Source organism: Ictalurus furcatus, chromosome 17 (genome assembly GCF_023375685.1).
Source record: "Ictalurus furcatus strain D&B chromosome 17, Billie_1.0, whole genome shotgun sequence".
In the NCBI taxonomy this organism is placed as follows: domain Eukaryota; kingdom Metazoa; phylum Chordata; class Actinopteri; order Siluriformes; family Ictaluridae; genus Ictalurus; species Ictalurus furcatus.
In genome coordinates this window covers 26,497,057-26,510,807 of record NC_071271.1, presented here as the reverse complement: position 1 = coordinate 26,510,807, position 13,751 = coordinate 26,497,057, and the positions used below count along the sequence as shown (strand labels likewise).

The following is a 13,751-nucleotide window of genomic DNA, read 5'->3' as shown; positions in this document are numbered from 1 at the left end:
ATTTGCGGTAGGTGGCCATGCACAGCAGTTTGTTCAGGTAATCCTCCAGCTGTTTCTGAAAACACACACAACACACATCACTTCCTGTACAGAGTTCTGATTGTTAACGAGGGTCTGACTGTTAACCAGCAAAATCACTGATAAGGAGGATTCTCTTAATGATTGTTAATGAGTATAAGGAGTATATCTGATTGTTGTGAGAAAATAAAATGTACTGACATGATAAACAGGGTTATTAGTGATGAGGAGAATGCTGAGGGCTCTGCATGATTAGCGATCAGTTCCGGTTTCTGATTGATTAGTGATCAGTTCCGGATTGATTAATTGATTAGCGATCAGTTCCGGATTGATTAATTGATTAGTGAGTGATAAGGAGAGTGTTGACTGGCGGTAAGCGGCGCTGGTCTGTGATGGAGGAGGTGTGTTAATCTGAGTGACTCACTCTTCTGCTGGACACCTGCTCGTCCCGGCTGATTTCCTCTCTCCCCCCACGAGGTAAAATGGGCATCTGCCGCACCTCGCTCTTATCAACACTCTTCCTGCGAACAGTGTGACTAACACACACACACACACACACACACACACAGTACTGTAGTGAACAGGGTGTATGGACTGATTAGATGTTTGTGGTGATATTTTGTAGCAAATGTGAGTGTGAGGAGCACGTATGAGTGGGCGGGGAATGTGTGAGTGGGCGGGGCATGTATTAGTGGGTGGGGCATGTGTGAGTGGGCGGGGCATGAGTGGTGTGTAACCTGCGTGTGGGTAAAGGAATCCTTATGAAGGTTTTGTAGCGTAGTAACTCTCTGTGTAACTCGATGAAGTGTTTTTCCTTCCTCTTTACAACCCAGGTGAAGTTTCCGTGTTTCAGCTCGATATGGAACACGGCTGGCATGGCCTATACACACACACACACACACACACATCTTTATTTGAATTGGCACAGACACTAAAGAATAATAATCAAAATAATAGTAAGAAACTTCTTATTGGATGACCACACGTGTACACTAAACATGAATGAATGCAAAAGCATTTTGTGTGTGCCTATTTTGTTTCAGCGCGCACGTGTGCATGTGTGTGTGTATGTGTTTGTGTGTGTGTGCGCGCATTTCTTGCACACCTTGGACGCACTCCTGCTGGATGGGTTAAATCGGTCCATGGCCCTGGTGAATCGCTCCACTTCCAGAACTCGGGCTGTAATTGGCTCAGTGGCAAGAAACACTTGAGCTCCAGTTTCCTTAAACCCCACGGTCCTGTACACGGACGAAAACGGGATGTGGCACTGGCCTGTAAAAAAACAAAAAAAAACAAGAAGCATTATAGTTAGATTATTGTTATTGCTTTCCCTTTACTTCTTTGTGCCCACTTTGGCCCAGCTCTAAAAATTAAATTAGTATGGGGACAGTTCCGGGGCCGTATATAAAAACGTGGACAGTTCCGGGGCCGTATATAAAAACGTGGACAGTTCCGGGGCCGTATATAAAAACGTGGACAGTTCCGGGGCCGTATATAAAAACGTGGACAGTTCCGGGGCCCTATATAAAAACGTGGACAGTTCCGGGGCCGTATATAAAAACGTGGACAGTTCCGGGGCCGTATATAAAAACGTGGACAGTTCCGGGGCCGTATATAAAAACGTGGACAGTTCCGGGGCCGTATATAAAAACGTGGACAGTTCCGGGGCCGTAAATAAAAACGTGGACAGTTCCGGGGCCGTATATAAAAACGTGGGCAGTTCCGGGGCCGTATATAAAAACGTGGACAGTTCCGGGGCCGTATATAAAAACGTGGGCAGTTCCGGGGCCGTATATAAAAACGTGGGCAGTTCCGGGGCCGTATATAAAAACGTGGACAGTTCCGGGGCCGTATATAAAAACGTGGACGGTTCCGGGGCCGTATATAAAAACGTGGACAGTTCCGGGGCCGTAAATAAAAACGTGGACAGTTCCGGGGCCGTATATAAAAACGTGGACAGTTCCGGGGCCGTAAATAAAAACGTGGACAGTTCCGGGGCCGTATATAAAAACGTGGACAGTTTTGCCCACTCAATTTGCGAGTCACTACACACAACGTAAATTAAAAAATCTTTTTTTTTTTTTATCTATTCTGTATCTTCACCTTCACTTGGGTGGAAAAATACATAGAAGTAATTAAAAGTATTAAAACAGCGTTTCCATGGAAACTGGGCCTGTTGTTCAGTATTGCTCGCTCGCTGCTGGTTCTCCTGGACTCAGCATTACTTACAGTCAGTGAGACACAGCGCTCGCCTCGCCCTGACCTATCTGGCACCATCAGTGAAATTTTACTCCCGTCACCTGAACCCTGTCCTGTGTATGCCAGCAGGAGGAGCAGCAGAACGAGACTACTGAAGCTCTGTAGGCATCTGAGCATCTAAAGCTCACTCTACAACGTATATTAAAGAGAAACGGGGAGAAGAAATGAACTCAGAAGTAGAATGGGAGGACACATATCGAACACGGAGTATTAACAGTAACTCTAGCGTCCTCAGGGATTTCTGCTGGAGGAAATGTGTGAGATTCTTTACTAGCCCTAAACTGGAAGCCACTGAACAGACCGTGTGAACATACGTCTTTGTTAGAGACTCTTTTTAGACACTAACAGCTTATCATTTTCATATCTTTTGGGTGTGCACAGTTATAAAACCATTCCAGGAAGTACAAACAATTATTAAGGATTATTCTAGGAACAGATATGGATAGCTCATCTTACTCTTTATTTTGGACATGTACCAGTTCAAGCTGGAGATAAGCACTCATTACAGATAGCAGCAGCAGCAGGAAGAAAAGCGAGTTCTCGAAAATGATTGCAGCCATCGAGTTCCCCAACAACAGCCTGGTGATTTCATATTTTACACCAAACATCTAACGACGATAGTCTTACATACTGTATACGTATAGTGACTGTGTGCGTATGTAACGATCCAAACGGATATTTATGTTAAACACTGGATCATATACATAGATGATTGATAATAACTCATGAAGGTGTACGCAAGTATTTTTCTTTAATTTAATTCTTTATTTTTTCATTGTACTGAAGTAAACTAGCAAAAAAACAGGTCCTGCGGATCAGTGCGAGAGGACGGGACTTCGTAAACATGCAGATGGCTAGCTTCACGTGTCTCAGAGGAAGTACGTGTTAGCCAAAGGGAAGGTCTTTGGAGAATAATAGAATCTACTCTCAAAAACAAAACAGTGAAATAAGTATAGGCACCCCAAAGAACCAGTGGAATATAGTACACGCAAACAAATAGTCATACCCCTCTGAAAAAAGTCATATCCCCAGGAAAACTACTGTTGCCTATAACGTCATTATTATTAGGTTGTTATTAATCCCTTTATCATCCATGACCATTAGCAAAAACACACACACACACACACATATATATATATATATATATATATATATATATATATATATATATATATATATATATATATATATATATAAATTTCTAAACACAAACAATTACAAGTGGCTTGAACTTTTTTCTGAGATTTTTTTTCATTAGTAAACTGAAGCTCTTAAATAACTTTTGTTCATTTTTTTTCCTTTCTTTTTCCACGTAAGCACATTGTGCTGTACCTTTATCACCACGATATTACAAAAAAGGTTTCTCAAAAAAATAAACATGGAGTTTTTAAAGCAATCGTTGATTTGTTTCTGCCGTGTAGCATCAGTTCTGCCTGCTTCTCAGACCCGTCATCTACGAGCTCATTCCTCAACAAATACTGTGATGCAATAACGATGTACCGATAACGCTAATTACATTTTCAGTATCCGTTACTCCATGTGTGCACTCATGCTGAAGATAGAAGCAGGACAGAGAATCTGAGGATAAGAGACAAAACCAGGACTGATTTCAGAGCAGAGCTTTTAGAGGAACATTAGAGAGATGAGAGACGTTAGTGTAAGACATCATAAGGAATGATTCAGATATAATGTCAGTGGTGCATAACTGTCTGTGAGAGAAAGGCAGTTGGGTGTGGAAACCTCAGCGTGACGTGAGGTACAGTGAGAGGTGAGGCCGTGTTGTGGCACGCTGTAGTATTTGTATGGAAGTGTGTGACATGTAGACACTGATCTGGCACGCCTGATCTCTCTTTATCTCAACTTCCTTCTGGAATTTATCCATTCGCTCATTTTACATTCGCTTTTCTTGGCATGGGACGTGGTGGAACCCGGCTGAGTAGGTCAGCTCAGATTTCTGCTGTGTGTACACTGAAAACAATTGTTTTGTACGCAAAACCATTATCCAAGACCACGGATTCCACCTCCTCCTGTCGTTCCCAAGCCGAGCGTGAGATATAATCTATCCAGAGGGTCCTGGGTCTGCCCCGGGGTCTCGGTCCAGTGGGGCGCTCTGGAGACGTCCCCACGGGGAGCTGACCATGGAGAGTTCTTGTAAACATCAGCTGTCTCCTGTCGATTCGGAGGAGAACCAGCTTTACTCCGAGGGTCTGGAGTGTCTGGAGCGCCTCCTCTCATCACAGAGAGAAAACCAAGCAGCCCTGCAGAGGAACCGATTTCCGCAGCCTGTACTCGTGACCTTATTATTTTGGCCTGAACTCTACTGTGCGAATTCTCACTGTGTAACATTCCCACACACTTCAGCACAGAAATGCTGGGCTTACTCTCAATGATAGGGTGAAATTTGTAATATGTCCAGAACTTTCATCAGAATCAGAATCATTATATTCGCCATATATATTGACATGAACTTGAAATCAAACACCAAGAAAAAATCCTAATACATGTAAATGTACATGGCGAATATAATGATAATTATAATTCTGATAAAAGTTCCAGGGATGGATTATCGAGCGAGCCTACTGGGCACAGACCCAAGGATCCTAGGAATTCAGCCATTATGCCAAACCATTAAAGTTAAAGAAAGAATGTGGAATAAATGGAAATATTATTGTCGCAGGTCTGAACTGATTCTACACATCGAGCGATCAGGTAGGTCCAGTGTTTAACAGGAGCTGGAGATGCGAATGAAAGGAAAAGATAACCATAAACCATAAATACAGCTGTAACACAAGATATACAGCAGTTACAGATTTAAGTATGTTCATTTCACTTCAAAGCTTCTCCAAAACCCAAAACCAAACCTGACCACAATTGTTCCTGCTTCCCTAGAAACTTGACCATTACCCTCAGAAAGAAAGAAGACCAGCCTTCCTGTGTATTTCACTTTATTATGTTTTGGTTCCTGTCCCAGTTTCCGAGAGCTTCAAATTTCAGCTGGGACATTCAGTGTCAACTCAGACAGAGATGTTGATGCCACCAAACCAACACCTGACTGAGTTCTAACACCTAATTAAAACACATCTTATCTAAGAAACCATGTTTAGGATTTAATATTTCTGGAAATATTATTCCCAGCCACATGAAATTTGGCAGATATAAAGACATATTTTTTTTCTATCTGTCTAAATGCCCAGAAGTCACCACAGAAGGCCAGTTTTTTTTATTACAGGGTCCTCCAAATGGGAAAAAGTGCAACATTTCCAAACGTGAGTGATATTAGGGGCTTATTGAGGCCGCTATAATAGACACAGATGCAGAAGCCACAGTTTGTGCTTAAACTACTATATTTCATTGACTTTGTGTCAAAATTTGAGGTCTGAACAACCTATAGAATTAACAATATTGACAAAATTACAACATAAATTTGTGCTATTTTGACATTATGTTGGAATTCAGAAAAAAAAAAAAAAGAGTATTAATTAAAGTAATATCCTCACCAGGATCAAAATCCACATCTTCAACTTCCTCGACACCAAAGTCGAGGTCCCGAGGGTCCAAACTCTCCACGACGTCGCCCATTTCTCTCAGATCTCAGCTCAGTGTGTGTGTCTGTTTACACACACACACACACACACACACACACACACACACACAGTTACTCCCACCCTCTCATGTGTTTGGTGTCAGGTTTACCTTTACTGATCAAGATTTAGTGATTTAAATGGAGAATAACTGTGTAGTTAATAATTAATCTACACGATTCACACATTCAGCAAACTAACAATTAGAATTGTAACTAAAAACTATAAACGCACTACTAACATAAATAAACTGCCGGTTTGTGTATTATTTAAAACTGGTGAATAGGACATGCAGCGTTGCGAACTCTTTTCAGGGGAAATTTTGAACAATGGCGATCAGTGATTGGTCATTTTAAAGAATCGTGATCAGTGATTGATTTAAAAAGAAGAAGAAAGCCTTTATTCGTTACATATACATTACAGTAGAGTAACGATTATTTCTTCACATATCCCAGCTTCTTAGAAAGTTGGGGTCAGATCCCAGGATCAGCCATGATACGGAGCAGAGAGGGTTAAGGGCCTTGTGCACAAACCCAACAGTGGTGCTGGGGCTTGAACCCCCGACCTTCAGTAACCCAGAGCCTTTAATCAGTGAACCAACACTGCCCAAATGCCCACTGTTAGGACACAATGGTGACCAGTGATTGGTCGTGAGAACAATGGTGATCAGTGATTGGTCATTAGGAACACTAATAAATAGGAAAGTTGCTGTTGTCTGCTCAAAAGGTTGCTAAGACTTTCGCTAGGCTTTTAGAAAAAAAATGAAGTCAGCAATAAAAATAAAATGTCCGTTATAATTATGGGGGCGAAACTGGTACCGAGTGAGACGGACACCGTCTCGGTAACAGTCTGGGTTTTCTGTCCTCACAGCTGTTATTAAGACAATTTTATTCACTGTTATTATCTCAGGAACAGACACATAATGAAGCACTGAGACTCTGACGTACTCTTTCATCAGTCTGTCTGAATTGAGAAAGTTTCAAGTAGTGCGCACTAGTTAATAGCACTCTGTCTAGTGACGGCACAAACGGAACTGAGCTATCAAGATCTTCAACATTTACCTCAGACGTGTTGGTGAATTACAAAGAAAATACTCAGTTCGGCTAAACTTTCACTCAAATTACAGCTAGCATGGACCCAACCCAAGTGGTCAGAGCTGTGAGAACACGGTTGCTAGGCAACTGCAAAGCATGAACACAGAGTAGCCTATAAACTGGCTAATAAATGAAGCTAATGTTTTAGCATGCTAACCATTAAGTCTTTTACAGACAGCGTAAAGAGTAAAAATGACAGAACATCAAAATTATTTCTCAATCTTCGGTGTCTCTGGTGAGTGTACGACGCTAGTACACTTAGCAGTGCCTTGCTAATTTAGAACAAAGCCAGCACAGCATGTGATGTAAATTAATTAAATAAGATATTAATCAGTGTTTGTGTTTAACTGGTTAGCGTTAGAGACGATATATACAGTAGCTACTACGGTTTCTCATCTGAACTAAAAAAGAAAAAACAAGTGACAAACTATAATCAACATCAAGTTAGCACGTGTGAACGTGAGATCAAGCAGCACTGTAGAGTTCATTTATCTTATTTAACGTAATCCTGTTTCACGGCTTAGCAACGTTAACGAAACACGACATAAATTACAACCCAGAAAAAAATATTATCCTTACCCTTTAAACATTCTGTTCCGTTTCTTTTTCTTCTCTCTTCCTGAGTGTTTCTCTTCTATCCGTCATCATTTCGCTCGTGTGAGTCAGTTCAGGAGCGTGACCTGTTCAACCGAGAAAATATATATACTATATCTCTGCAACGTAAAACTAACTTTATATAAAGTGATCGCTGCAGCAGTGTGACTCAGGGTCAGTGCCAGTCTTTAGCACTTTCTGTCCTAAAGAAGAAGCCAAAACATACAGAAACCCGTGCAGGAATCTGAGGGTCACAACACACTCCGGCGTCTCCAGGAAAACAAAGATAAAGAAATATATGCACATAGAACAAGGAATATGAAGCCGGTTTATCTGAGGAAGATAAAGACTCTTGCTATGGTTACATCTCATAATGTGTTATCTCGCTCTGTTTACATCTTTTACCTATTACTAATTCTACACAGTCTGTTCTAGTGCTACGGCCCAAATACATCATAAATATATAAATATACAATTTCTACACTATATAAACTATTAGTTTTCCTGTGATTGCAAAGTGTACACATCGATTAAACGTTATTTATTCTCGCTGTCATGGTTACATAAGGTGTACGAGTAGCACTGATCTGGAGCGTTGATAAATGTTTGTGTGATCTTCAAAAATAACACCGAAACAAGTATTTTCTTTAAAAAAAAAAAAAAAGTATTATTTAGAAATATAGATATGTTTTTTTTAATTAAGGGACAACAAATAGTCATTTAGATCAAATTACCCCGATAAACAGAACAAAGGAGAAATCGTAACTTTTACATTACAATATACATTTCAAAATAAAATCAGGTTTTTCTTCGTGTGTGATATTTCTACATTTTAGACAAATAGTGAAAGATGATGCATTTCCAACAAGATTTTATTTCAGTGACGATATTCTAGAATTACTGCTAATAAAATTATTTAAGAACCATAACAACTAATACAAAAAACATCAAATGCTTTAAAAATAAAATATATAAATATTTCCAACACATGTTGAGGTCCTGACTTTAGAGCTTAGAGCCAGTTAAGTGTGTGTGTGTGGGTGTGTGTGTGTGTGTGTGTTTTCTCTGTTATGGGACATCAGGGATATCAGCTGTTACTTCCTGTCAGTGACTTCCTGTCTACGTTAGTGGAGGAGAGCACTCGTATGTAGGGTCTGCTTATTAATGAATAGTTTGAAGCTGCCCGAATCATCCGCTTGATCTCTGCCCCTTCATCTGTCTAAATCCTTCCACTTGGCTCCGAAAGGACGTCAGACGTGAAAGATGTGCATGTGCTTCTGCCAGCTGTTACGTCCGTTTCGTGCAGACCTTATCTAGCTGAACTTTGAATTGTGAGCCAATAGGAGACAAGAAGGCGGGACTGTGGTGTTTGTGGTGGGAAAAAAAGATGGAGGAGCTTCTTATTATTAAGCAGCGACACACAACGCCACTACGTCACTGATTTCTTATCGTTGGTTGAAAAACAAAAAAATAACTAACTAGCTAGCTAACGTTATCCTGACATGTTCTCCACATTCACACGCCTCCAGTGCTCACCTGATTTTACATCCAAACATTTCTGCAGTTAAAGATCAGATCAGTACGGGTTGTGTCAGTTATACTGTTACGACCTGTCCACTAACATGCTCCTGAATGAGTTTTATAAAGCTCTGCTTTCTTTCTTTTTCTTTCTCTCTCGCTCTGCCTGCTGGGATGACAGCACTTCTTCATTAGACGGGTAATTCCATGACGCATGTGTTTGCATTAGAAACAGGTGACTCTGGTTACTCAGAGTGGAACACACCTGTGTGAATTATAACATACTGAAATCTATCTGCAGGGCAAAGCCTAGTCCTGTGAAGAACAAACAAATCACTTACTGTAATTCCTCCAGTCTAACACACCTACACCTTTTTTTTTTATTCGCCGTTTGTCCCTTGGGACAACCTGTAAGGGTTCTACACAGCACCCTGAGAACTGAGCATTTCCTGATCAGAAAGGGCTCCACAGAACCATTTTCAGCAGTTAAGAACCCTTAATTACCCAATAAACCATTACAGAACCCCCATTTTGTCCTGACAGGTTCTAGGTATGAAGAAGAAAACAGTAAGTTGTCATTTGTACTCAGGGATGGGCGATATGGACTTAAAACTACATCGCGAGATTTCATGGTATTTTTCGTGGTAAGGATATAAATGATGATATGAAAGTAATAACATTCGGGCTATCTTTTTGTTCACAAGTCACGTCAGGATACAGTCTCGAGAGCCGTGCAAAAACAAACAAACATCGATCCAAAAAACGTCAAACTTAATCCTGACCATCATCAAATACTGAACTCTACCAATTAAAGTTAGATAAAAATTAGAATATGGAATTTATTCACGAATTAAATTCCAGTGAAAATGCAAACGTTAATACATACGTTCTTAGAAAGAAAAAAAAGAGGTTCCTCAAGGGTTCCTAGGATAATTAAGTATACTTCCAAGAAGGGTTATATTTCGAATCCTTTGTAATAGGGAAACACTTTGTTGTAGAACCCCAGAAGATCAACTGAAGAACTTAAGAGTTCTACCTTTTTGCATAAACTCTCAGAAAAATTGGGATTTTTCAAGGGTTCTTTGTAGAGTTAAGCATTATTACTTTTTTTTTTTACTTGAAACCCTTTGTAAAAGAAAAATACTCTTTGGGAAATATGCTTTAAAACCATTAAAAGGTTCTCTGGATGTCCTTCTGAACCCCTGGAAGGTTCCCAATCAGAAAGAGTTCCAAGTTGAACAATTTTTTTGGAAGAAAAGAACCATTATATTGAATTCATTTTACAATTAAAATGAATGTGCTACAGTAATCGAGAACGGTTTTGAGCTTCTGAGTGTGGTTTATTCTGACAGACAGATGGACTTTGGTCTGTGAGGAACGTGGATCACACACACTGACCGTAAACACACACACACACACACTTTACTGAGTGTATTTTGTTTCCCACAATTCATTTTTTACAGCAGTGTGTCCCAATCCCGCTGCACTACAGCGTAACGTGATTCTCTCATGATCGACCGTTAATACGTAAAACTGTCAACGTCGAAAGTTCACAACGCGGACTACGTCTCGGTTTTCTCTCACGCTGCCTCGAACATACAGGCCCCGCCCCCAAAAGCTTTCAAGCCAACCTATCCGCTCGTTAAGTCGTGACATAACGAGCTTCCGATAATACTGTTTCCTCTCGTATTTTCAACACGCCACAGTGCTGCGTTCCTTGTTGTTTGAATAGATCCGAGTCCAAATAACTGTACAGCTTCTTAAAGTGTCACGATGTTTCGGCAGTACCACAGCACAGCGCACCACCGGTGTATTTTAGCAGCGTTTGATCAACACGATTCATCTTCACATAACACAGTGGCTTTAAAAAACATGATGTTAAGCACATCATTCAAATCGCAAAGCGCAACAACATTAGCATCAGCTGCAAATGCGTCATCTGAGACACTCTTTGGCTGCAATTACATCCGTCTTCACCGTCTTCCACACGTACTCCAAGCCGGTGTGGGTCACTGTAAAGCTGCCATATGATACGATGGCATATGATAGCTGTACCTCACTGACTGACCCTCAACATGCACCTATACTGAAAACAATCTAACTCTCACCATAACATATCTAAAAGATATTATACAAGATATTAGCCCGACGATGTAGTAGCGTGTGTAGCTAGCCAAGGCGTGGCAGATCATTATATGTCAACTAGCCTAATTTCACGATCCCTCCGATCCTGGCTGGTCCGTATTTTGTTTTGCATCTTTGTTTACGTCCAGCGTTATAGCAGTCCTGTACGTTGATTCAGATCATGGCAGATCATCTCTAAATGTCAACTTTTGCTGTTCGGTTTTGGGATCTGAAGGAAGGTTCGGACCCGGAAATGGCTTTACGTCAGACTTAACAATCGGATGACGCTGCATTCGATTTACCTCGGAAGCAGGAAGTCAGAACTCGGAATGATGTCAATTTCAACGTCTGCATTCGTGCGTGAAAGTTGGGACAACAAAAACTAAACTAAACAGTAGTTGTATATATTATCCGACTATTATCCTTCGGTTTAACAGATTATTAAAAGGACGTTGCACCTCCATCGACATCAATCAGATAGAAACTGCATTCAGATCTCTCGGATTTCTAATCTAGTGATTAATCAGAAAAGGGATTCATCAGACAAAACCTGAAAGCTCTTCTGATTGGTGGAAACCATTTGCGAGTGTAGCCGGTTTTCAGCTCTGATTCTCACACACTCATGGTGAATAGGCATTATGGGATCATACACACACACACACACACACACACACACACACACACATACAAATCAGTAGCAAGTTCATACTTCTATTCCATAAACACACTCTTCCTCTGTCTAAACTAAAAACACACTTTATTCTCATGCTTTGCCACACACACACACACACACACACACACACCACCATGTGAGCACACACTTTATCACCTATAAACACACTCATCACACACTTTAATTGAAAACACACACATACACACTGAAATGAAAATATTTAGTCCTCTTTCTTCTTCCCACACACACACACACACACACACACACACACACACACACACACAATCGTCTCTAAATATACACACACTATTTTCAGATACACTGCAGTAACAAGTACACACTTTGTCACCTGTCAACACACACACACACACACACACACACACACACACAGCAGTAAAGTGACGCAAAAAGTTTGTAGGAATGTGTCTGTGTGTGTGTGTGTGTGTGTGTGTGTGTGTAACACAAATACATATATTAAAAAAAGAAGGCTAACCTGCGCGTGCACATAACTCTTCTTCATTCTGCCGTTTACGTAATCCAGATGAAACACACTGACACTCACGTATTTAAAACGGAGAGATTGGAGACAGGCTAAACACCGGTGATCTCACACAGGCCGAATGACTCTGTTAGGGGGCGGGGCTTTCTGGGCAGTTTTACCTGTCAGTCATTCTCAATCCACCAATCACCTTAGCGCCAAATAGAACCGCCCACTGTCTCAATGAGCCAGAGACAGACAGACAGACGGAGACAGAAAGAGAAAGAGAGTCTATCTATCTGTCTGTCTATCTATCTATCTATCTATCTTCCGTGTTTCTTCAAGGGGTTACTTGTATAGTTAAGAGTTCTTATATACTTAAAAAGGTTCTAGTTTGGAAACACTTGTAGGGTTCTACATAGAACTTTTAGAACCATGAAAAGTTATTTCTTTCTTACAGGAGTTAGTGTATGGTTTGGAGAATAGAAGTGCCACTGTCTCCATCTAGCGGTCAACGTTTATAATTACAGCATGTTTATAGACAGATAGATAGATAGATAGATAGAACGTTGCAATTGCAAGAACACAGAACTGCCTTAAGAAAATTAAAGTTATTGAAGAAAAAAATATAAATGACAACTGGAAATGTAAAGAATAAACCTATAGGGTACATGATAAATAAAAAAATAATAATAAAACGCACATTATTTCAAATATTGAAATAATGAGCAATTACAACTGATGTAATGATCCAGTGTAGGCAAAAAAATATTTACATAGAACTTTGCATACTTTTAAAGTACAGCTAATGTTTGTCTGTCTACCTGTCTCTCTATCTACCGGTCTGTCTGTGTATTTATATAATAATAATAATAATAATAATAATAATAATAATAATAAACTTTATTTTATAGAGTGCCTTTAAAAGCAGCTTCTCAAACTGCTGTACACAAAATAAGCAGTACACACAGAAAAATAATAACAACAATAACAACATCAGCAAGAAAATGCTAGTTAAAAAAGTATTTAAACTTATACAGGCCTACTTGTCTGTAGATTCGTCTATATACCTAACTGTCTCTCTCTCCCTCTCTCTGTCTGTCTGTCTGCCTGTCTTTGTAGCTAGCTAGCTGTCTGTCTGTCTGTCTGTCTGTCACATCGTCTCTATATTAAGGCAAATAAAGCAAGCTATTTAAAAGCTGAAGTGAATGAACTAACCCATCTGTAATTAGTGTGTGAAGCACTGCAGGCTGCTGGTCTCGGGAGCGCGCCCGCGTTGTGTGCCCGCGCGCGCGTGCTGCATCACCTTGCGTGGCTCGCGCTGCTCTCCTCAGTCGCTTTCCCGCGCTTCATCCTGACAGGAATCTCAGAGCTGCTGCTTCACCGCTTCACGGAGATGTTCAGACGAGATA

General features: G+C 40.5%; 1 protein-coding gene across 1 annotated transcript in view; it reads right to left on the bottom strand.

Annotated features, from left to right (window-relative positions):
• Positions 1–12,520, bottom strand: part of pld1a (phospholipase D1a) — a 28,518-nt gene extending 15,998 nt beyond the window's left edge. The window contains 7 exon segments of the mRNA XM_053646880.1: positions 1–55; positions 443–554; positions 756–898; positions 1,124–1,290; positions 5,775–5,886; positions 7,532–7,632; positions 12,355–12,520. The exon segment at positions 1–55 is cut by the window's left edge and continues 11 nt beyond it. Coding sequence (XP_053502855.1) covers positions 1–55; positions 443–554; positions 756–898; positions 1,124–1,290; positions 5,775–5,856 — 559 coding nt within the window. The 5' untranslated portion in view covers positions 5,857–5,886; positions 7,532–7,632; positions 12,355–12,520.
• Positions 12,521–13,751: the final 1,231 nt, after the last annotated feature.